The sequence below is a fragment of the Rattus norvegicus genome, chromosome 2 (assembly GCF_021556685.1).
Source record: "Rattus norvegicus strain SHRSP/BbbUtx chromosome 2, alternate assembly SHRSP_T2T, whole genome shotgun sequence".
Lineage (NCBI taxonomy): Eukaryota > Metazoa > Chordata > Mammalia > Rodentia > Muridae > Rattus > Rattus norvegicus.
In genome coordinates this window covers 5,706,162-5,727,715 of record NC_141535.1, presented here as the reverse complement: position 1 = coordinate 5,727,715, position 21,554 = coordinate 5,706,162, and the positions used below count along the sequence as shown (strand labels likewise).

Here is a 21,554-nt window from a genome sequence, read left to right as displayed (position 1 = left end):
GTGCCTCACTATTCACAGTGTTACAAAGACACTGATGAATGACTGACACAGAAACATGAAGTATATACTGAGAAGAAGCCCCTTGGTTTTTCCATGGCAAGGAGCTGGGCACTGGGGTTTATACCTGTCAACCACAGACATTGAAGCTTTTCCCAGACATGGTCAATGAAATTAAATAAGAAAATATCCTCAGTGGTAGCCAAAACAACTATCATTTGTTTGAAAATACTCACACATGGTTTGCACTCACTGATAGGATATTAGCCCAAAAGCTCAGATTACCCAAGATACAATCTACAGTCCAAAAGAAGCTCAAGAAGGACAACTAAAGTGTGGAAACTTCAGTCCCTCTTAGAAGGGGGAATAAAAATATCCACTGGAGGAAATACAGAGACAAAGTTTGGAGCAGAGACTGAAGGAATGGCCATTCAGAGCCTGCCCCACCTGGGGATCCAGCCCATATACATACAGCCACCAAACCCAGACAATATTGCTGATGCCAAGAAGTGCATGCTGACAGGAGCCTGATATAGCTGTCTCCTGAGAGGCTCTGCCAGAGCACGACAAATACAGAAGCAGATGCTCACAGCCAACCATTCAACTGAGAACGGGGTCCCAATTGGAGGAATTAGAGAAAGGACTGAAGGAGCTAAAGAGGTTTGCAACCTCATAAGAATAACAATATCAACAACCAGAACTCCCAGGGACTAAAGCACCATCCAAAGAGTACACATGAACAGGACCATGGCTCCAGCTGCATATGTAGCAGAGGATAGCCTTGTTGAACACCAATGGGAGGAGAAGCCCAAGGGCTTCTTGCCAAGGCTGGAACCCCCACCCCCAGTATAGGGGAATGTCAGGGTGGGGAGGTAGGAAGGGGTATGTGGATGGGTGGGGGAACACCCTCATAGAAAAAGGGGGAGGGGTTTGGGATGGGGGTTATGGACAGGAAACTGGGAAAGGGGATAACATTTGAAATGTAAATAAAAACAGTCCAATAAAAAAATGTTTAAAAAAAAAAAGAAAATACTCAAATTGAAGAAAATTTTACTAATTATAAATTCAGGAACTTGGTATGAAACAAACTGTCACAGCAACTCCTGCCTTTCTTTTTGAAGCCACAGTCTTATTTTATCAAAATTTTTATCCATCCATCGTATGTTTTCTTCAATGGTTTCAATGGTTTGTTGAACACAACGGAGCTGAGAACCATTTTTTTTCAAGGAGCTGAAGAATCCTTTTACCTTGGGGGAAAAAAGTAGACTTTAAAAGCATTAGTTTGGTTATATTAAACAAATGGTAAGTTAAGGCCAATTAAAAGAAAAGCTACAATTCCAACATAAGCTAACATTCTACATAGAAGAAAATACCAGATATCTGGTATATCTTATGTTTGAGCTATACAAAATGAACTCATGTCACATGATATCAGGTTTGTATTTCTTCCTCTAGCTTTTTATATATTCACAATTGCCAGACTTTAAAAGGTTTTGCTGTTTACCAATTTATATTTGAGGTTTATTAAGTGTTTCTATTTAATATGGGTTCTATTATATATACACGGATGTAGACTAAAGTTTTTAAAAATTATATCTGAAAGGCAGAATGTGCAGAATACCTTCTTTGCCAAGAAAAAAATCATATCAACTACATAAATGCAGTCTTTCTGTGAAGCCTGACCTTGTGTGTTATTACTGCCAACACTGTAAGGAATGGGGCTCTTAACAAACTATGTTGGTAAGATCTCAAACCTTGACAATATTTTTACCCTAATCCACAATTCCTGCTTTGTTCCCTCCAGATAAAATCTACAGTTTCCCACAGTTCCAGAGATTTAGAAGACTTGCAGCACTCTCCTCAAAATGTATTTTGTTCTTGTCAAATCCCTGGGCATCCATCTGAACCTTTAAGCTTGAATGATGGATAGGCTGCCTTTGTCAAAGCACAGAAAACTGTACTATTTCGTTTCACCTTCAAGAGTAGTCAACATCAACCCATAAATTTTCACAGCACTAACCCATTTTTTTTATAGACAGAAAGTAAGAACAGGCCAAGACATTATTGGTCATGAATTCCAGACAGCTAATTCCTCAAAATTTCATTTCATAATATCATGTTATGAGTTCTGAAATAGTGGGTGGGGGCAAGATTGAGTTTTATGAAGGTCAAGTTCCATCAGGAAAGATGCAGAGTTGTTCTAAAATTACTTGAGAGCCTGGTTGCCTCCTACTGGGGAAGAGAGGAGACATACCCTCCTCCCTGCCCCACCTTGCTCAGTATCCTGCTGCAAGATTGATTCCTTATCAACTAAAAATCACTTTCGGCTCTCTTCAACAATGAGACATCAATATTTTTGCTTCGTTTTTGGCTAAAATATTTCATTTATCCTTATGGAGCCCATTGTGATATTAAGGCTGAATTATGAACTTCCATACAAACTCTAGCAAAGCCAGCTCTTAACATTTTCCCCAACCATAGATGGTGTCTTCTGCCACATCAATACAGCTGAATACCTGTCTTATATACACATCGCTAAGAACATACTCAGCAGCCTTGAGAGGAGAGGAAGAAAGTCTTCTTTTGTAGGACACATGTACGGTCGTGGTCCCTCTTACCAGCTAGTTTCATATCAATTTCTAATTTTTGCCTGAGCAATAAGAACTGTACATTAATTGTTCAATGTCATTGTAATAAACCTCTTCAGTGTAAGTCCTCATACTCCTACCTTCTAAACAGTTTTCATTCTTTAATATTTATTTCACAGTTAGATTTTTATAGATTCCCAAAAACTCATAAAGTATAGAATATTATAAGTGAGAAGAAAAATATAACTTTGGATACTAAAGCACCTGGACCCTCTCTGCCTCTTCCACCATAGCTGGTCACATCAGGTGTTCAAACCTCTAACATTCACTTTTAACATCTTTAAATGAAAACCAATTGTGTTGTTGTTGTTGTTGTTGGTGGTGGTGGTAGTAGTTTTAAGCTGAAGGTTTTTTTGTTGGTTTGTTTTGTTTTGTTTTGTTTTCCTTCTTTTTGGTGACAGAATGTTACTATTTAGTCTTGACTGACCTGAAACTTGCTTTGTAAACCAACTTGACCTTTAACTCACAGGTATCTGCCTGCTGCTGCCTCCAGAGTGCATGGATTTAAAACACGCTATCATGCCTGGCAATGTCCAAGTTTTTAATTGAGAAATAAAGCTTGTCACATGAGAGCATATACACTGGAACTCAAAAGTTGCATCCAAATGACAAGATTCATTCTCAGTGTGCCACAGCTTTTGTTCCTGCCCATATTTAGTAGCTAACTGTCACTCAAGTTTAAAAGAGAATTTCTCTCACATACACCCCTTTACCTCTTCAAGACGTGCTCTGGTGGAAAACTGGTTTGTTGTTCCCATTACCATGTGAGCTATGGATGATGAGCCAAGTTCAAATCTAGAAAATGTCAAAAGTTGTCCATTCGATATATATTTTAAGTATTTTATATATCCTATAACATTTAAAGAATCTTTTTGTAAAACTACAATCCATACCAATAACGAAGTAAAAGACTAGGACCCTAAAACAAATTACAGCTGTATACAGGGCTGAATGACCTTGGAGAAGAAAGGTTTCAGGCAAGCGAAAGAGGACAGGACAAAGCAGATGGGATGGAAAACATTACTACCTGGATGCAAGGGGTAGCAGTGGACTAAAGTTTCAGATCAAATAAGGATATTTTAATTTGAAAAGTTATCTTCAACATAAGATGTACCTTCATATAACTAGCAAAGGCTAAACACACACACAGGCAAAAGGGTGTAATAAAAATATATCCAATCTCACCACAGTTTTTGGTACTACTTACTTCTGTACAATCTTGTTCCAATTTTCCTTCAGAAACTTCCAGGCCAATGGATAACCCACTGGGTTTCTGCCAATGAGCGTGAGAATATGTGGGAATTCCTGAGTTTTTATTATCTCTCCCTTAAAACTTTGGTCTAGAAGCCTTTAAAGATCAGAGAAAGAGATGTTAATAATGAATTATAAGTGATTGAAGACCTACAAAATCTTCAATAAAATAATTTATAAATGAAAATTTCTGTTTGCCAATCATGAAGTCCCCAAAGGTAAATTGGTAGCATCTTGATAAACCCACTACAACAACATGATTAAAAGCTAACATTTATATAGCATTTAAAAGACCCATACTATTTTGCCTCTTGTTTCCTCAAAACAATGGTTTCTACAGGTATCATACTCTAAATATTTCAAATATGTTACTGCTGTAAAGGCACACAATACATACTCCTTAAATATTTTCCCCAACTCTTGGTTCTAATTACTCGGCACCCTCTTGCACATATACCCACTTGCATAGTGGTTCCAGCAGAATAAATAAATCCTGGTCAATAGAGCTAAAACAAGAGTCAAAATAAACCTATGCCATTCAAATTCCCTTGGCCATTCAGGAATCCCATGGACATCAATGCATGACTACTCACCACTGAAGTTTTTCTGGGTCTTGGCTTATGCAGAGGGAAAATTCAATTTGGCTTTTCTCGGTACTAGACAAAGAAGACTGATATTTACTATAAAGAAAATCCCAGCCTTCTGTGTTCTGGGCCCCAACAGCAAACACCGCCAAGGTCACATCAATAGGGAGGCTATAAGAAAGAATAAACATTTTAGACCCTGAGACAGAATAAATGCTCTTAGGTGCATAATGCGGACCAATTGTGAACTAGTTTCATACTAACAGGTACACTATTGAAAACTAACATAAACTACCATTTCCTTCTGTTACACTTTATAGAAAGAAGCAAGAGAAAATGTCTAAAATTAGATTTGTGCAGCCTCAGAAATACAATAACACATGTTATGCATAAATGCTTACACATATACTATATTTTTTAAAATGATGTGAAAGAAAGACAATTGAGTCTCAAATTTTATTACATGAGGAAAGGTCAGTAATCTCAACAGCATTATGGTTAGTAAACATGTCCTTTAAAGCCAAATATTCAGATTGTTGCTATAAATGATTCTTGGATGCCATTAAGTTCCAAATACAAAAAGACTGATGCCTAGCAGGAGTGGAGATTCCAGACATTGTTCCTTTCCAGTGTAAATAATAACTACATACTGTGGGCAGGGATTTTGAAGAGAGAAACTCTGTAGAATCTATTGCCTCTGTTTAATATGGCATGGCCATGTCATTTCAGTTATTTTATACAAACTACACAAAGTGGGAGTTACTGTGATCGTATCCTAACTCTCCAGACATTTGATTTTTAGGCACAGAAATTCTTTGTTATATTTCTTGAAATAGAAAGTTGAAAAATATAAATTTTAAAAGGCAGTTTTTCCTCTTCCAAAAAGGTGCAGTAGGGGGACTCATCTATCCAGCTTTTCCCAGTGGTTAATGTCAGTGATGGAGAACAGGATGAATAAGTTAAAGAATACCCTTTACATCAATAGGCTGGACTGCATGTTCAGTGGGAACTGACCTCATGTTTCCATTGGATGCCTTCCACTCTCTGAAATAGCGCTCTGCCCTCTGCACGCAGAGCTGATACCTGTGCACACATGCTAGGAGTAAGAGCTGGCTCCTGAGCATCCTCTCTGAGACAGAGCCTTCATCTGTCCAGGTCTGCTTATTAATAAGGTCCTTTAGCAGCCTGAGGAGAAAGTCCTATGGAATCCAGCAAAAACAGTGGCAAGTATTATGAGCAGTGTCACAGAACATTTCAAACTCACACAGGCTAGTACTACTGGTGATGAGAAACGTGACATAAATACATATTGAATGCATTTTAATAATGCTGAGTGGTCCTCCTTTCAAGAAAATAAGAAATTCAGGTGGTAACATCCTTAAAGCTCAACCCCACTGCTTTAAAAGCTAGAAACTCATACTGAGTTCTAAAATGGACAAATAATGACTTTAATATTATCACAGTAATCTTTTCTAAAGGTGTCCCATCTACTTAATTCAGGGTAAACAGAGTCCTAAAAAAATACCAGGATTAGTAATCACAGGAGGTAAGTCAAATGAAATAAAATACTTATAAGAAGAAAATATGAAAATTACAGAATCTAACAATATTCCTATTTAATACAAGCATAACATTTGCTAGTTAATTCAAATAATTTTTATTTGCTTTTCTTTAATGCATAGAAAGACATATATGTGCATTTGTGTGTGTGTGTGTGTGTGTGTGTGTGTGTGTGTGTGTGTGTGTATTCAAACACATAGAATAAGCACTCTTTCATCAATAAGAAATACAAAAATATATTTTTTTGTATTTGATTCATCTCAGGCTTTACCTTGAATTGAGTTTCCACCTCAACCATATCTCTTTTCTCCATTAACTTATACATAGGTATCAGTTCATTCAAACCTTGGAATATGGGCATAATTTCAGTTTCATTTTTCAAGTACAGGATTAAATCCAGGGCTTTTTCAATTGATAACTTTCCGATGCTGAGCAAGAAACAACATGGTTAAAGGTTTATGGGAAATTATATTTTTGCTTCAATATATATTGCAATAATCTTTTAGCAAAGCAGCAAACATATATAAATAACGAGTTTGCCTTAGAATTGCTTCTGTTACACACAAGACAACACTGGGGAAGAAGACTCACAATTATAGAGCAAAGTCCAACCTGTGGCTAGGATAAAATGGCACATGTTAGTCTGTCACATAGAATATATCAAACTGTGTGCTGAAGTTCAGACTAAGCTTAGAATGTCAATCCAAGATCAAGGGATCCAGGGAGATTGCTGCTTATGAAAAGTAAGAATTCCTTTCATAAATTCATCATCTCTGTTCAAAACTTAACTGGATATCAGGTCACTCTAGTTCATGAAGATGAACTTAAAGTATAGAGAAAAACAACAGATTAGGTATTCTTTAGTTTCTCTGCGCTTTTATCACCTTGGGAGGCTCATATAACCAATAAGAGAACCAGAAGAAAAGAATCTACATTTGCATAGATGGACAATCTGATAATTATAGAGCTGCCTCATTCCACCCAGATGGCTCACTTAGAACTTCATCACTGCCTAAATAATGAAGACATTCATATTTTAAACTTCAGAAATAATTTCTTTCCCTTTCTTTTTAAGATAAGAAAGAATGGGGCTGGAGAGATGGCTCAGCGGTTAAGAGCACCCGACTGTTCTTCCAGAGGTCATGAGTTCAATTCCCAGCAACCACATGGTGGCTCACAACCATCTGTAAAGAGATCCGATGCCCTCTTCTGGTGTATCTGAAGACAGCTACAGTGTACTTATATATAATAAATGAATAAATCTTTTAAAAAAAAAGATAAGAAAGAATGAATAATAACGTTCACTCCAGCCTCAGATCACTCAGTTCACTCAGCCTTCATCAAAGATCATTTGATAAGGCCAAATTACATAAACTACATTCCATAAAGATGCTGTATAAATTATCTTTAAAAGAAATCTCTTATTTGCTACAATAGTTGCAGTGTGAGCAACTGGACCTGCATTACTTAGTTTCACAAGAAGACTTCCAGAAGGTTAAGGACTGGGCTGGAGAGATGGCTCAGTGGTTAAGAGCACTGATTGCTTTTCCAAAGGTCCTGAGTTCAATTCCCAGCAACCACATGGTGGCTCACAACCATCTGTAATGGCATCCGATGCTTTCTTCTGGTGTGTGTGGAGACGGCAATAGTGTACTCATAAATAAAATAAATCTTGAAAAAATTTTTTTAAAAAGAAAAGAAGGTTAAGGACTCAGCATGGGACAAAATCCATTATCATAGCCAGAAAAGTTTCAGAGCAAAGCTGAGGCAAAGGAATCAATAGGATGCAGTCTCAAGGTTTCCTACACATTTGCCTCAGCCTGATTTTAGCTATTAATAAGAAAGATTAAAATACTGATTCTGAATTTTATACCAGCTAGTAGTAAAAGACCACAGTTAAGCATCAGTGAAAACTATGTTGGCCTGTTGGGAGAACTTGGAGAGAAGATGCCTTTCCAAATTCTCATTAGCAAACAATCAATTATTGTCATCTTCAGGAACTAAGTATTTGAACAGTAACATGTTTTTAGAAATAAACCACAACTTTACATAGCCTGTATTACCTGACCAGCTGAAATGCATTGTTGATGAGACTTGCCCGATCATTACTGCTGATTGTTGTATGTGCTTCTTTTAAGAGGCCATTCAGAGAAGCCCATCCATCATCCCCGTAATGCACAATGTAATAGCCATTCATTCCTACATTAAATTTGATCCATTCCACTGCTTCTGGGAGGATGATCACATCTACAGCATATAGGATAAATCTCAGAACCATCTACTCTGTGGACGGATAGAAGCTTTTCTGATCAGGAAACTGGGGAAACTCCAATATTGAAAAAATGGAGATCATTTACTTTTTGTAGAAACTACAACACAGCAACCCAGCAGACAAATGTCAATAGTAGTATTAGATACATATTCTGTGATATTTATAAATCTTCAGAAATATTCCAACCACATTTCTGACCAACATATATTTTCCAGTATTATTAACAAAGTAATGTGAATTTTCATTGTTAATATATTTTTCAGTGTTACAGTGCTCAACTGTTTAAATTTATATCATGATATTTCCTTTTTAAAAACCCATTCTCGTTGAGTATTTGAATGTATGCTTTTGAGGGGTGTGTGTGTGTGTGTGTGTGTGTGTGTGTGTGTGTGTGTGTGTACGTGTATGAGAGCCACGGAATGATACTGGCTGTTTCTCAGATTCTGGACATTATTTTTTGTCAGGAAGGAGTTGAGATAGGAACACTCACTGGACTTGCCAGTTAGTATTTTTCTGTCCTTACCTTTCCAGAACCAGAGTCACAACCATACACTGCAACACTCATTTTTTTGTTTTTAAGCGTAAGTTCAGGAGCTCAAACTGAAGTCCTCACATTTATAAGATAAGCACTCTACCAACTAAATCACCTTCCAAGTCCAGCAAGTATTCTAAACCTATTCTTTTCCTTTTCACCAAAAGCAATAGCTAAAAATACTTGATAGTTAATTTCTACCCATTTCTTTATTTCTTACTTCTTAAACTAATTATTTTCATAATAAAGTACCTGTCTTTGTCTTCAGCAAAAATCTCTGGACTGAATCTGATTTGCTGGTAATGAATGTCAGCGGAACATGCCACAGAGACCTAAAGAAAGCAAATATACATTGCTCATTGTTTTTATTCATGTAATAAACAACTTTTAAGACAGCTACCCATCTAGTAGGTGTCAGGCTAGTATAAAACAGAATGGTATTAAGAATGTTACACCAAGATCTGATAGTGTGCTGAGCCTGTCTTTCACCTCAACTGCTATTCGTCTCTCTCAGACCCTACAGTAGAAAGAGAAGAGCAAGCTCAAGTGATTAATGACTAGTGTTCCAAGCTTAATCTCAAATAATAACCACTAGTAATGACACAGATTGGCATCACATCCCTCCTTAATAATGTACCAAAGAAACAGATGTCACTTCTCTTTTGTGGAGTTTCTCCAAACATCCTGAATCTCATCAAGAAGAAATAGGAATAATACAAGTTGAAGGAAATCCTAGCAAAATAAAGGGCCTGAACTGGGGTAAAAATATCAAGAAACGCAAGGACTACAGAATTGCTGCAAAAAGGGAAACCAAGATAATGTGGCAATGAAATATGAAATGTGCTAAATTTGGGAGCAGGATTTTCCCATTTTTCACACAAAGACATTTTACAACAAATAGAAAAACTGAATAGGCTTATTTTGTAAAGTTTATTTCCTAATTTTGAAAATTCGTTATGATTGTAAGTGAGTGTTTTTACTTTTTTGAAAATAAAACTTCTCTATAATACATCTTGGTGTTCATGTAATATATTACATATGTTATTATTATACTCATATTACCTACATATAAGATATATTATATAATGCTTTCCTTTTATATATACATAGAAAATCATAACTCGATAGAGTTAATACATATTTATAAAAAGCATATATAGAATTTTTTGCCAATTTTTCTGTGTTCTGATTGAATTAGTTTAAGATACATCAAATATTTCATAAGTTACAATACATTATTTCTAATAATAACTCTTCCAAGGCACATGCTAATGTCTTTTAGGATGTAACTCAGACATCTGAAGAAGAGAATTGAATATTCCTTAATTCCTGGAAATCACATAAATTCTTTTGTCAAGTCCTATCAATGTTGGTGACTATTGTGACTTCACAGCAACTACTTACTTAGATCAGAGCTGACTTTAAGCCAACAACTAGAAATGACATCCTATTAAACTGCAGATGGGAGAATGTAAAAGTGACAGGCTGTCAGTTTTACAGAGATTCAAAGCCTTTGAATCCTTTTGGGAAGGTAGGACTACAGGTCAACTATATAGAACACACAGCTTCAGCTGAAGGACTTAAGGAAAGGAGTAAGGGTTAGGTTTCAAAATGAAAACTGTATCCCACCCAGAAGGAGATTCCCACTGTGAACATTACCCAGTCTCTGGGAAGCATTCAGAACCTTTCATGTAGTGTTCTTGCTTCAAGTGCACATTCCGCCCTCTTACAGTGATGGTTATCAGAGGAAAGCCCTTCTGCAGTGTCCATGTGTTCATCATGCTCTTTATATCTATAACCTCCTGACGCCAGTGCTGGTTTATAGACAAAAGGGGGAGGGATGCATCATATGAGATCTGCCTCTGAGGAGGCCAGCTTGTGTTCCATTGTTCTCCAGCTTCTTACCTTGCCTACCCTCCCCTCCTGTTCCCAACCATTAATCCTTGACTGTCTACCTTTCTATTACCTCCTCCAAACCCACATTTCTTGTCCCTGCTTGGCACAGCTAACGGCCAGGCATACCACATGGATACCAAGCTGTCGTGTAAGCAAGAGAATGAAAGAAGGGATGAGGAAGCAGTCAGGTTTTCAAAAGCAGCATGACTGTGCTGGCTCTTGAACAAAAGAGTGGAAAAACTATTCCATGAATAAGCTGTGCTTCTATTTTGACAGCTCAGTGATGGCTTGCACCTAAGCAGCAACTGGAAATACAAAGTTCCTCTGTATTGAAAACGCTCTTGGGAAAACATAAAGAAAAAGTATTCTACTGCATAAGCTAGAAACTATTAATGAAACAATCTCTGAAAGCAAGTAAAACAAGGAAATAAAAATATGGCAAATAAAATTGTTTTTATTTCTAGTCACCCATAGCTGTCTATGGAAATATTCCACAAATACAGATTAAACAGAATCAGACCATTTTGTGGCTAAGATGACATGAATATTTGATAGCTGAACAGTTGAAAACATGAGTCAAAATGGAATTTAAATCCCTGCTCTGCAAGTTAACCCACCATATGATTTCGATATCACATTCCTATCACAAAGACCTGAATAGTAATAGCACGTGAGTCATGGGTCTGTTGAGAGAAGTAAAGGACATTATATGCCCAATCATTCAACATGTGCCTGATGCACAGTAAGTGTCTAAGATTTCTCTGCCCTTTTGTCATTTTTCAAATTCAGTGCTCTAGAATGACTGGTATAATCCAGTCCTAACCTGCCACTGAAACTTGTCCTAAATCCACTGTTGTAGGAAGAGTGAAGTGAAAGGAATTAGTGTTTGTGAGAAGTTCTGTCCCTAAGGTTCAGACCCCCTTTGCATAGACAATTCTTAGGAAAATCTGTAAAAGACTGTTAGCCTGATTCAATTTGAATGCAGATCTGCCTGGAATGAGGTGATTTAACTGAGGACCTCAAAAATTTGGCAGTGATACCACTCAAAGAATATGGAGAAGAACATGCATGGGTGGACAAAGACAGGCTGAGAGACTTACTGAGGTTGATGATGAGTGTTGGTTCCTAGAGCAAAAGCCATCCATTGTTTGTGTGCCATCTGTGGGACAAATCTAAAACCAAAAATAACAAGTCACTCTCATTTCTCTAGAAAATACTTTGGTTCTTTTAAGGCAGTCAGCTGGCCAGCTACAAATGCAGAGCTTTTGAGCACCACTCACATGCATCATGCTATTCCACAGGTCCTCATTTTTCGTGTTTTTATAACTATACTTTTGAAGATACTGTACAATTCCTCTTTTAAATGTATCTGCACTCAGATAATCTCTTAGCATATTCAGAATACAAGCACCCTGAAAAGATAAGAAAAAATGTCCCTATCTGTAGTTTATATATTTCAATGAAGCTACATTTAGTTTTTCAAGATTGATGAGAATCTTATCATTAGGATTGACGGCCAACTACTAATGAATTTAGTAGTTGCATCACTGCAGTCTGCTTTTACCTTTTCATAAGAAACCTCATCAAACATCTCCCGAATCTGTGCAGGATTCTCCACAGGTGTGGATACAGGGTGAGAGGAGTTTAATGCATCAACTTCCATTGCATTAAAACACTTGCCAAAAAAATATTCTTCCTATTGGCAAAGAGAACAGAAATAAAGGAGAGAAAGTATCACTCCTAACCTACATTTAGGTAAATACAATGAAATTAGGAAGGCTTAGTCTGCAGAACAGGACTAGAATTCCAATTTCTGTGCCAACTGACCTCATATTTCTAGCTAATACTATTGCTAATCTTTCTAAAGAAAGATCTAAACATCTAAGAAACTGAGGCTGTAAATAAGCCATTAATATTTCATTTATTTTCACCACTTTGGAATAAATTTAATTTCACCTTAACCTAGAAAGATCATTTTACTTGTATCCCAAAAGCTACAAAAATAGGGAAGTAAAATGTATAGTGATTCTATACAAGCATATATATTTAACTTTGGGACTTACGGTGAAAAACAATGAATTAAATTGATAAATGTGTAAGTAGCTTTCTTTACTTGGTATATTCAGTCAACTGTGAATCCATAGTAATTTTTATTATTAAAGATTATGTAGAAGCAGAATAAACTTATAATGCATGGCATAATAATAAAATATGTACACTATAACTACTTATAAATGGATTATAGGTACATATATGTGAATGTGGAAAATAACTACCCATAAGTAAAAAGAATTTACTAAACATTGACTTTTTTATAAAAGTGAATTTATTTTTGCTTGCTGCTTATGATTTCTCTACAGTTAAAACATGGTGTTTAAATTTACATATAACCCGCGGATCCCGGCCTGCAGCAGCTCTCTGCCCCCAGACCCTGTGAGAGAGAGACCCAACCGCCTGGTCAGGTGGGCACTCCTAAGGCTGCAGAGCGGAAGAGACCACCAACACTGCTCACCCCTGCCCACATCCCTGGCCCAAGAGGAAACTGTATAAGGCCTCTGGGCTCCCGTGGGGGAGGGCCCAGGAGCGGCAGGACCCCTGTACCTGAGACACCACCAGAACCAGAAGGAAACAGACCGGATAAACAGTTCTCTGCACCCAAATCCCATGGGAGGGAGAGCTGAACCTTCAGAGAGGCAGACAAGCCTGGGAAACCAGAAGAGACTGCTCTCTGCACACACATCTCGGACGCCAGAGGAAAAAGCCAAAGACCATCTGGAACCCTGGTGCACTGAAGCTCCCGGAAACGGCGGCACAGGTCTTCCTGGTTGCTGCCGCTGCAGAGAGCCCGTGGGTAGCACCCCACGAGCGAACTTGAGCCTCGGAACCACAGGTAAGACCAACTTTTCTGCTGCAAGAAAGCTGCCTGGTGAACTCAAGACACAGGCCCACAGGAACAGCTGAAGACCTGTAGAGAGGAAAAACCACACGCCGGAAAGCAGAACACTCTGTCCCCATAACTGACTGAAAGAGAGGAAAACAGGTCTACAGCACTCCTGACACACAGGCTTATAGGACAGTCTAGCCACTGTCAGAAACAGCAGAACAAAGTAACACTAGAGATAATCTGATGGCGAGAGGCAAGCGTAGGAACCCAAGCAACAGAAACCAAGACTACATGGCACCATCGGAGCCCAATTCTCCCATCAAAACAAACATGGAATATCCAAACACACCAGAAAAGCAAGATCTAGTTCCAAAATCATTTTTGATCATGATGCTGGAGGACTTCAAGAAAGACGTGAAGAACTCCCTTAGAGAACAAGTAGAAGCCTACAGAGAGGAATCGCAAAAATGCCTGAAAGAATCGCAAAAATCCCTGAAAGAATTCCAGGAAAACATAAATAAACAAGTAGAAGCCCATAGAGAGGAGACACAAAAATCCCTGAAAGAATTCCAGGAAAACATAAATAAACAAGTAGAAGCCCATAGAGAGGAGACACAAAAATCCCTGAAAGAATTCCAGGAAAACACAATCAAACAGTTGAAGGAATTAAAAATGGAAATAGAAGCAATCAAGAAAGAACACATGGAAACAACCCTGGATATAGAAAACCAAAAGAAGAGACAAGGAGCTGTAGATACAAGCTTCACCAACAGAATACAAGAGATGGAAGAGAGAATCTCAGGGGCAGAAGATTCCATAGAAATCATTGACTCAACTGTCAAAGATAATGTAAAGTGGAAAAAGCTACTGGTCCAAAACATACAGGAAATCCAGGACTCAATGAGAAGATCAAACCTAAGGATAATAGGTATAGAAGAGAGTGAAGACTCCCAGCTCAAAGGACCAGTAAATATCTTCAACAAAATCATAGAAGAAAACTTCCCTAACCTAAAAAAAGAGATACCCATAGACATACAAGAAGCCTACAGAACTCCAAATAGATTGGACCAGAAAAGAAACACCTCCCGTCACATAATTGTCAAAACACCAAACTCACAAAATAAAGAAAGAATATTAAAAGCAGTAAGGGAAAAAGGTCAAGTAACATATAAAGGGAGACCTATCAGAATCACACCAGACTTCTCGCCAGAAGCTATGAAGGCCAGAAGATCCTGGACTGATGTTATACAGACCCTAAGAGAACACAAATGCCAGCCCAGGTTACTGTATCCAGCAAAACTCTCAATTAACATTGATGGAGAAACCAAGATATTCCATGACAAAACCAAATTTACACAATATCTTTCCACAAATCCAGCACTACAAAGGATAATAAATGGTAAAGCCCAACATAAGGAGGCAAGCTATACCCTAGAAGAAGCAAGAAACTAATCGTCTTGGCAACAAAACAAAGAGAATGAAAGCACACAAACATAACATCACATCCAAATATGAATATAACGGGAAGCAATAATCACTATTCCTTAATATCTCTCAATATCAATGGCCTCAACTCCCCAATAAAAAGACATAGATTAACAAACTGGATACACAATGAGGACCCTGCATTCTGCTGCCTACAAGAAACACACCTCAGAGACAAAGACAGACACTACCTCAGAGTGAAAGGCTGGAAAACAACTTTCCAAGCAAATGGTCAGAAGAAGCAAGCTGGAGTAGCCATTCTAATATCAAATAAAATCAATTTCCAACTAAAAGTCATCAAAAAAGATAAGGAAGGACACTTCATATTCATCAAAGGAAAAATCCACCAAGATGAACTCTCAATCCTAAATATCTATGCCCCAAATACAAGGGCACCTACATACGTAAAAGAAACCTTACTAAAGCTCAAAGCACACATTGCACCTCACACAATAATAGTGGGAGATTTCAACACCCCACTCTCATCAATGGACAGATCATGGAAACAGAAATTAAACAGTGATGTCGACAGACTAAGAGAAGTCATGAGCCAAATGGACTTAACGGATATTTAAAGAACATTCTATCCTAAAGCAAAAGGATATACCTTCTTCTCAGCTCCTCATGGTACTTTCTCCAAAATTGACCATATAATTGGTCAAAAAACGGGCCTCAACAGATACAGAAAGATAGAAATAATCCCATGCGTGCTATCGGACCACCACGGCCTAAAACTGCTCTTCAATAACAATAAGGGAAGAATGCCCACATATACGTGGAAATTGAACAATGCTCTACTCAATGATAACCTGGTCAAGGAAGAAATAAAGAAAGAAATTAAAAACTTTTTAGAATTTAATGAAAATGAAGGTACAACATACCCAAACTTCTGGGACACAATGAAAGCTGTGCTAAGAGGAAAACTCATAGCGCTGAGTGCCTGCAGAAAGAAACAGGAAAGAGCATATGTAAGCAGCTTGACAGCACACCTAAAAGCTCTAGAACAAAAAGAAGCAAATACACCCAGGAGGAGTAGAAGGCAGGAAATAATCAAACTCAGAGCTGAAATCAACCAAGTAGAAACAAAAAGACCACAGAAAGAATCAACAGAACCAAAAGTTGGTTCTTTGAGAAAATCAACAAGATAGATAAACCCTTAGCCAGACTAACGAGAGGACACAGAGAGTGCGTCCAAATTAACAAAATCAGAAATGAAAAGGGAGACATAACTACAGATTCAGAGGAAATTCAAAAAATCATCAGATCTTACTACAAAAACCTATATTCAACAAAATTTGAAAATCTTCAGGAAATGGACAATTTCCTAGACAGATACCAGGTATCGAAGTTAAATCAGGAACAGATAAACCAGTTAAACAACCCCATAACTCCTAAGGAAATAGAAGCAGTCATTAAAGGTCTCCCAACCAAAAAGAGCCCAGGTCCAGACGGGTTTAGTGCAGAATTCTATCAAACCTTCATAGAAGACCTCATACCAATATTATCCAAACTATTCCACAAAATTGAAACAGATGGAGCCCTACCGAATTCCTTCTACGAAGCCACAATTACTCTTATACCTAAACCACACAAAGACACAACAAAGAAAGAGAACTTCAGACCAATTTCCCTTATGAATATCGATGCAAAAATACTCAATAAAATTCTGGCAAACCGAATTCAAGAGCACATCAAAACAATCATCCACCATGATCAAGTAGGCTTCATCCCAGGCATGCAGGGATGGTTTAATATACGGAAAACCATCAACGTGATCCATTATATAAACAAACTGAAAGAACAGAACCACATGATCATTTCATTAGATGCTGAGAAAGCATTTGACAAAATTCAACACCCCTTCATGATAAAAGTCCTGGAAAGAATAGGAATTCAAGGCCCATACCTAAACATAGTAAAAGCCATATTCAGCAAACCAGTTGCTAACATTAAACTAAATGGAGAGAAACTTGAAGCAATCCCACTAAAATCAGGGACTAGACAAGGCTGCCCACTCTCTCCCTACTTATTCAATATAGTTCTTGAAGTTCTAGCCAGAGCAATCAGACAACAAAAGGGGATCAAGGGGATACAGATCGGAAAAGAAGAGGTCAAAATATCACTATTTGCAGATGACATGATAGTATATTTAAGTGATCCCAAAAGTTCCACCAGAGAACTACTAAAGCTGATAAACAACTTCAGCAAAGTGGCTGGGTATAAAATTAACTCAAATAAATCAGTTGCCTTCCTCTATACAAAAGAGAAACAAGCCGAGAAAGAAATTAGGGAAACGACACCCTTCATAATAGACCCAAATAATATAAAGTACCTCGGTGTGACTTTAACCAAGCAAGTAAAAGATCTGTACAATAAGAACTTCAAGACACTGAGGAAAGAAATTGAAGAAGACCTCAGAAGATGGAAAGATCTCCCATGCTCATGGATTGGCAGGATTAATTTAGTAAAAATGGCCATTTTACCAAAAGCAATCTACAGATTCAATGCAATCCCCATCAAAATACCAATCCAATTCTTCAAAGAGTTAGACAGAACAATTTGCAAATTCATCTGGAATAACAAAAAACCCAGGATAGCTAAAGCTATCCTCAACAATAAAAGGACTTCAGGGGGAATCACTATCCCTGAACTCAAGCAGTATTACAGAGCAATAGTGATAAAAACTGCATGGTATTGGTACAGAGACAGACAGATAGACCAATGGAATAGAATTGAAGACCCAGAAATGAACCCACACACCTATGGTCACTTGATTTTTGACAAAGGAGCCAAAACCATCCAATGGAAAAAAGATAGCATTTTCAGCAAATGGTGCTGGTTCAACTGGAGGGCAACATGTAGAAGAATGCAGATCGATCCATGCTTATCACCCTGTACAAAGCTTAAGTCCAAGTGGATCAAGGACCTCCACATCAAACCAGACACACTCAAACTAATAGAAGAAAAACTAGGGAAGCATCTGGAACACATGGGCACTGGAAAAAATTTCCTGAACAAAACACCAATGGCTTATGCTCTAAGATCAAGAATCGACAAATGGGATCTCATAAAACTGCAAAGCTTCTGTAAGGCAAAGGACACTCTGGTTAGGACAAAACGGCAACCAACAGATTGGGAAAAGATCTTTACCAATCCTACAACAGATAGAGGCCTTATATCCAAAATATACAAAGAACTCAAGAAGTTAGACCTCAGGGAAACAAATAGCCCTATTAAAAAATGGGGTTCAGAGCTAAACAAAGAATTCACAGCTGAGGAATGCCGAATGGCTGAGAAACACCTAAAGAAATGTTCAACATCTTTAGTCATAAGGGAAATGCAAATCAAAACAACCCTGAGATTTCACCTCACACCAGTGAGAATGGCTAAGATCAAAAACTCAGGTGACAGCAGATGCTGGCGAGGATGTGAAGAAAGAGGAACACTCCTCCATTGTTGGTGGGATTGCAGACTGGTAAAACCATTCTGGAAATCAGTCTGGAGGTTCCTCAGAAAATTGGACATTGAACTGCCTGAGGATCCAGCTATACCTCTCTTGGGCATATACCCAAAAGATGCCTCAGCATATAAAAGAGACACGTGCTCCACTATGTTCATCGCAGCCTTATTTATAATAGCCAGAAAATGGAAAGAACCCAGATGCCCTTCAACAGAGGAATGGATACAGAAAATGTGGTACATCTACACAATGGAATATTACTCAGCTATCAAAAACAACGAGTTTATGAAATTCATAGGCAAATGGTTGGAACTGGAAAATATCATCCTGAGTGAGCTAACCCAATCACAGAAAGACATACATGGTATGCACTCATTGATAAGTGGCTATTAGCCCAAATGCTTGAATTATCCTAGATCCCTAGAACAAACGAAACTCAAGACGGATGATCAAAATGTGAATGCTTCACTCCTTCTTTAAATGAGGAAAAAGAATACCCTTGGCTGGGAAGGGAGAGGCAAAGATTAAAACAGAGACTGAAGGAACACCCATTCAGAGCCTACCCCACAGGTGGCCCATACATATACAGCCACCCAATTGGACAAGATGGATGAAGCAAAGAAGTGCAGACCGACAGGAGCCGGATGTAGATCTCTCCTGAGAGACACAGCCAGAATACAGCAAATACAGAGGCGAATGCCAGCAGCAAACCACTGAACTGAGAATAGGTCTCCCGTTGAAGGAATCAGAGAAAGAACTGGAAGAGCTTGAAGGGGCTCGAGACCCCAAAAGTACAACAAAGTCAAGCAACCAGAGCTTCCAGGGACTAAGCCACTACCTAAAGACTATACATGGACTGACCCTGGACTCTGACCCCATAGGTAGCAATGAATATCCTAGTAAGAGCACCAGTGGAAGGGGAAGCCCTGGGTCCTGCTAAGACTGAACCCCCAGTGAACTAGACTATGGGGGGAGGGCGGCAATGGGGGGAGGGTTGGGAGGGGGACACCCATAAGGAAGGGGAGGGGGGAGGGGGATGTTTGCCCGGAAACCGGGAAAGGGAATAACACTTGAAATGTATATAAGAAATACTCAAGTTAGTAAAAAAAAAAAAAAAAAACTTGAGAACAAAAGAATTCTAAAAGCTGTAAAAGTGTGTGATTGAGTAAATGAATCCCATGTTTCTAAAAAAAAAAAATTTACATATGAGAAGAACCCAGATGCCCTTCAACAGAGGAATGGATACAGAAAATGTGGTACATCTACACAATGGAATATTACTCAGCTATCAAAAACAATGACTTTATGAAATTCATAGGCAAATGGATGAAACTGGAAAATATCATCCTGAGTGAAGTAACCCAATCACAGAAAAACACACATGGTATGCACTCATTGATAAGTGGTTGTTAGCCCAAATGCTCGAATTACCCTAGATGCACAGAACACATGAAACTCAAGAAGGATGACCAAAATGCAGATGCTTCACTCCTTCTTTAAAAGGGGAACAAGAATACCCTTGGCAGGGAATAGAGAGGCAAAGTTTAGAACAGAGGCAGAAGGAACACCCATTCAGAGCCTGCCCCATATGTGGCCCATACATATACAGCCACCCAATTAGATAAGATGGATGAAGCAAAGAAGTGCAGGCTGACAGGAACCGGATGTAGATCTCTCTTGAGAGACACACCCAGAATACAGCAAATACATAGGCTAATGCCAGCAGCAAACCACTGAACTGAGAATGGGACCCCCATTGAAGGAATCAGAGAAAGGACTGGAAGAGCTTGAAGGGGCTCGAGACCCCATATGAACAACAATGCCAAGCAACCAGAGCTTCCAGGGACTAATCCACTACCCAAAGACTATACATGGACTGACCCTGGACTCCAACCTCATAGGTAGCAATGAATAGCCTAGTAAGAGCACCAGTGGAAGGGGAAGCCCTTGGTTCTGCCAAGACTGAACACCTAGTGAACACGATTGTTGGGGGGAGGGTGGTAATGGGGGGAGGATGGAGAGGGGAAGCCCATATAGAAGGGGAGTGGGAGGGGTTAGTGGGATGTTGGCCCGGAAACCGGGAAGGGGAATAACAATTGAAATGTAAATAAGAAATACCCAAGTTAATAAAGATAAAAAAATTACATATGAATTCTAAATTAAATTTGTGATCTAGAAGTCTAGGTTGATAATGTAATATGAGGTTACTTGAATAAAAATTGAATAAAATGCAGTGTGCCAATTTGGATTCTATGCATATTAATAGTAATATGTATCAAGTATTTAAATCACAATGAATACCCTGAACATTGGAAAATGGCAGTCAGCCTCTCATTAGCTCTATTTCTTTAATGTTAAGGGAAGATATCATTTATATTGAAAGTCCAGTTAGCATTTTCAAACATGACTTGTCTCTAAGTTTCCAGTGAAGTTATCATTTCTATAAATTCTATACTTAAAAATGCTTAATATGCTTGTTGAAGCTCAGAATACCCACGATACAATTCACAAACCATATGGAGCTTATGAAAAAGGAAGACCAAAGTATAGATGTTTCAATTCTACATAGATGGGAAAATAAAATAATCAGAGGAGGAAGAGGAAGGGAGCAACTGGAGGGAAAGAAGAGGGGGAGGGTAAAGAGGGTCAGGATCAGGTATTGGAAGGGACAGGAGAGAAGTACAGAGGGTCAAGAAGTTGAATAGAAACATGTAGCAGTAGGGAATGGGGAACTGGGGGTAGTCACTATAAAGTCCCAGATTCCAGGGAAGTGAGAGGCTCACAGGACCCAAAGGCAATAACTTTAGCTGAAATACCCAACAAAGGGGAGATAGAACCTGTAGAGACTGCCTCTAGTAGATAGGCACTGCCCCGAGTTGCAATCACCTTCACCTACCTCAGTCCTTTCCATAGCTCTTCCACTGAGGTCCTCAGGCTCATTCTGATGGTTGGCTGTGAGTATTTGCATCTGTATTGGTCATGTAC

General features: G+C 38.4%; 1 protein-coding gene across 9 annotated transcripts in view; it reads right to left on the bottom strand.

Moving 5' to 3' along the window:
- Positions 1 to 1,030: 1,030 nt before the first annotated feature.
- The window catches only part of Erap1 (endoplasmic reticulum aminopeptidase 1), a 38,823-nt gene continuing 18,299 nt past the window's right edge, over positions 1,031 to 21,554 (bottom strand). For 2 of the 9 annotated variants that reach the window (XM_087634795.1, XM_087634794.1), the window contains exons 8-20: positions 21,466 to 21,537; positions 12,305 to 12,436; positions 12,021 to 12,152; positions 11,841 to 11,912; positions 10,504 to 10,658; positions 9,097 to 9,176; positions 8,104 to 8,287; positions 6,312 to 6,468; positions 5,495 to 5,679; positions 4,490 to 4,651; positions 3,853 to 3,993; positions 3,359 to 3,440; positions 1,031 to 1,244 (exon numbers count right to left, since the gene is read on the bottom strand). In XM_087634795.1, coding sequence (XP_087490921.1) covers positions 1,089 to 1,244; positions 3,359 to 3,440; positions 3,853 to 3,993; positions 4,490 to 4,651; positions 5,495 to 5,679; positions 6,312 to 6,468; positions 8,104 to 8,287; positions 9,097 to 9,176; positions 10,504 to 10,658; positions 11,841 to 11,912; positions 12,021 to 12,152; positions 12,305 to 12,436; positions 21,466 to 21,537 — 1,710 coding nt within the window. In that variant the 3' untranslated portion in view covers positions 1,031 to 1,088. 9 annotated transcript variants of the gene reach the window in all.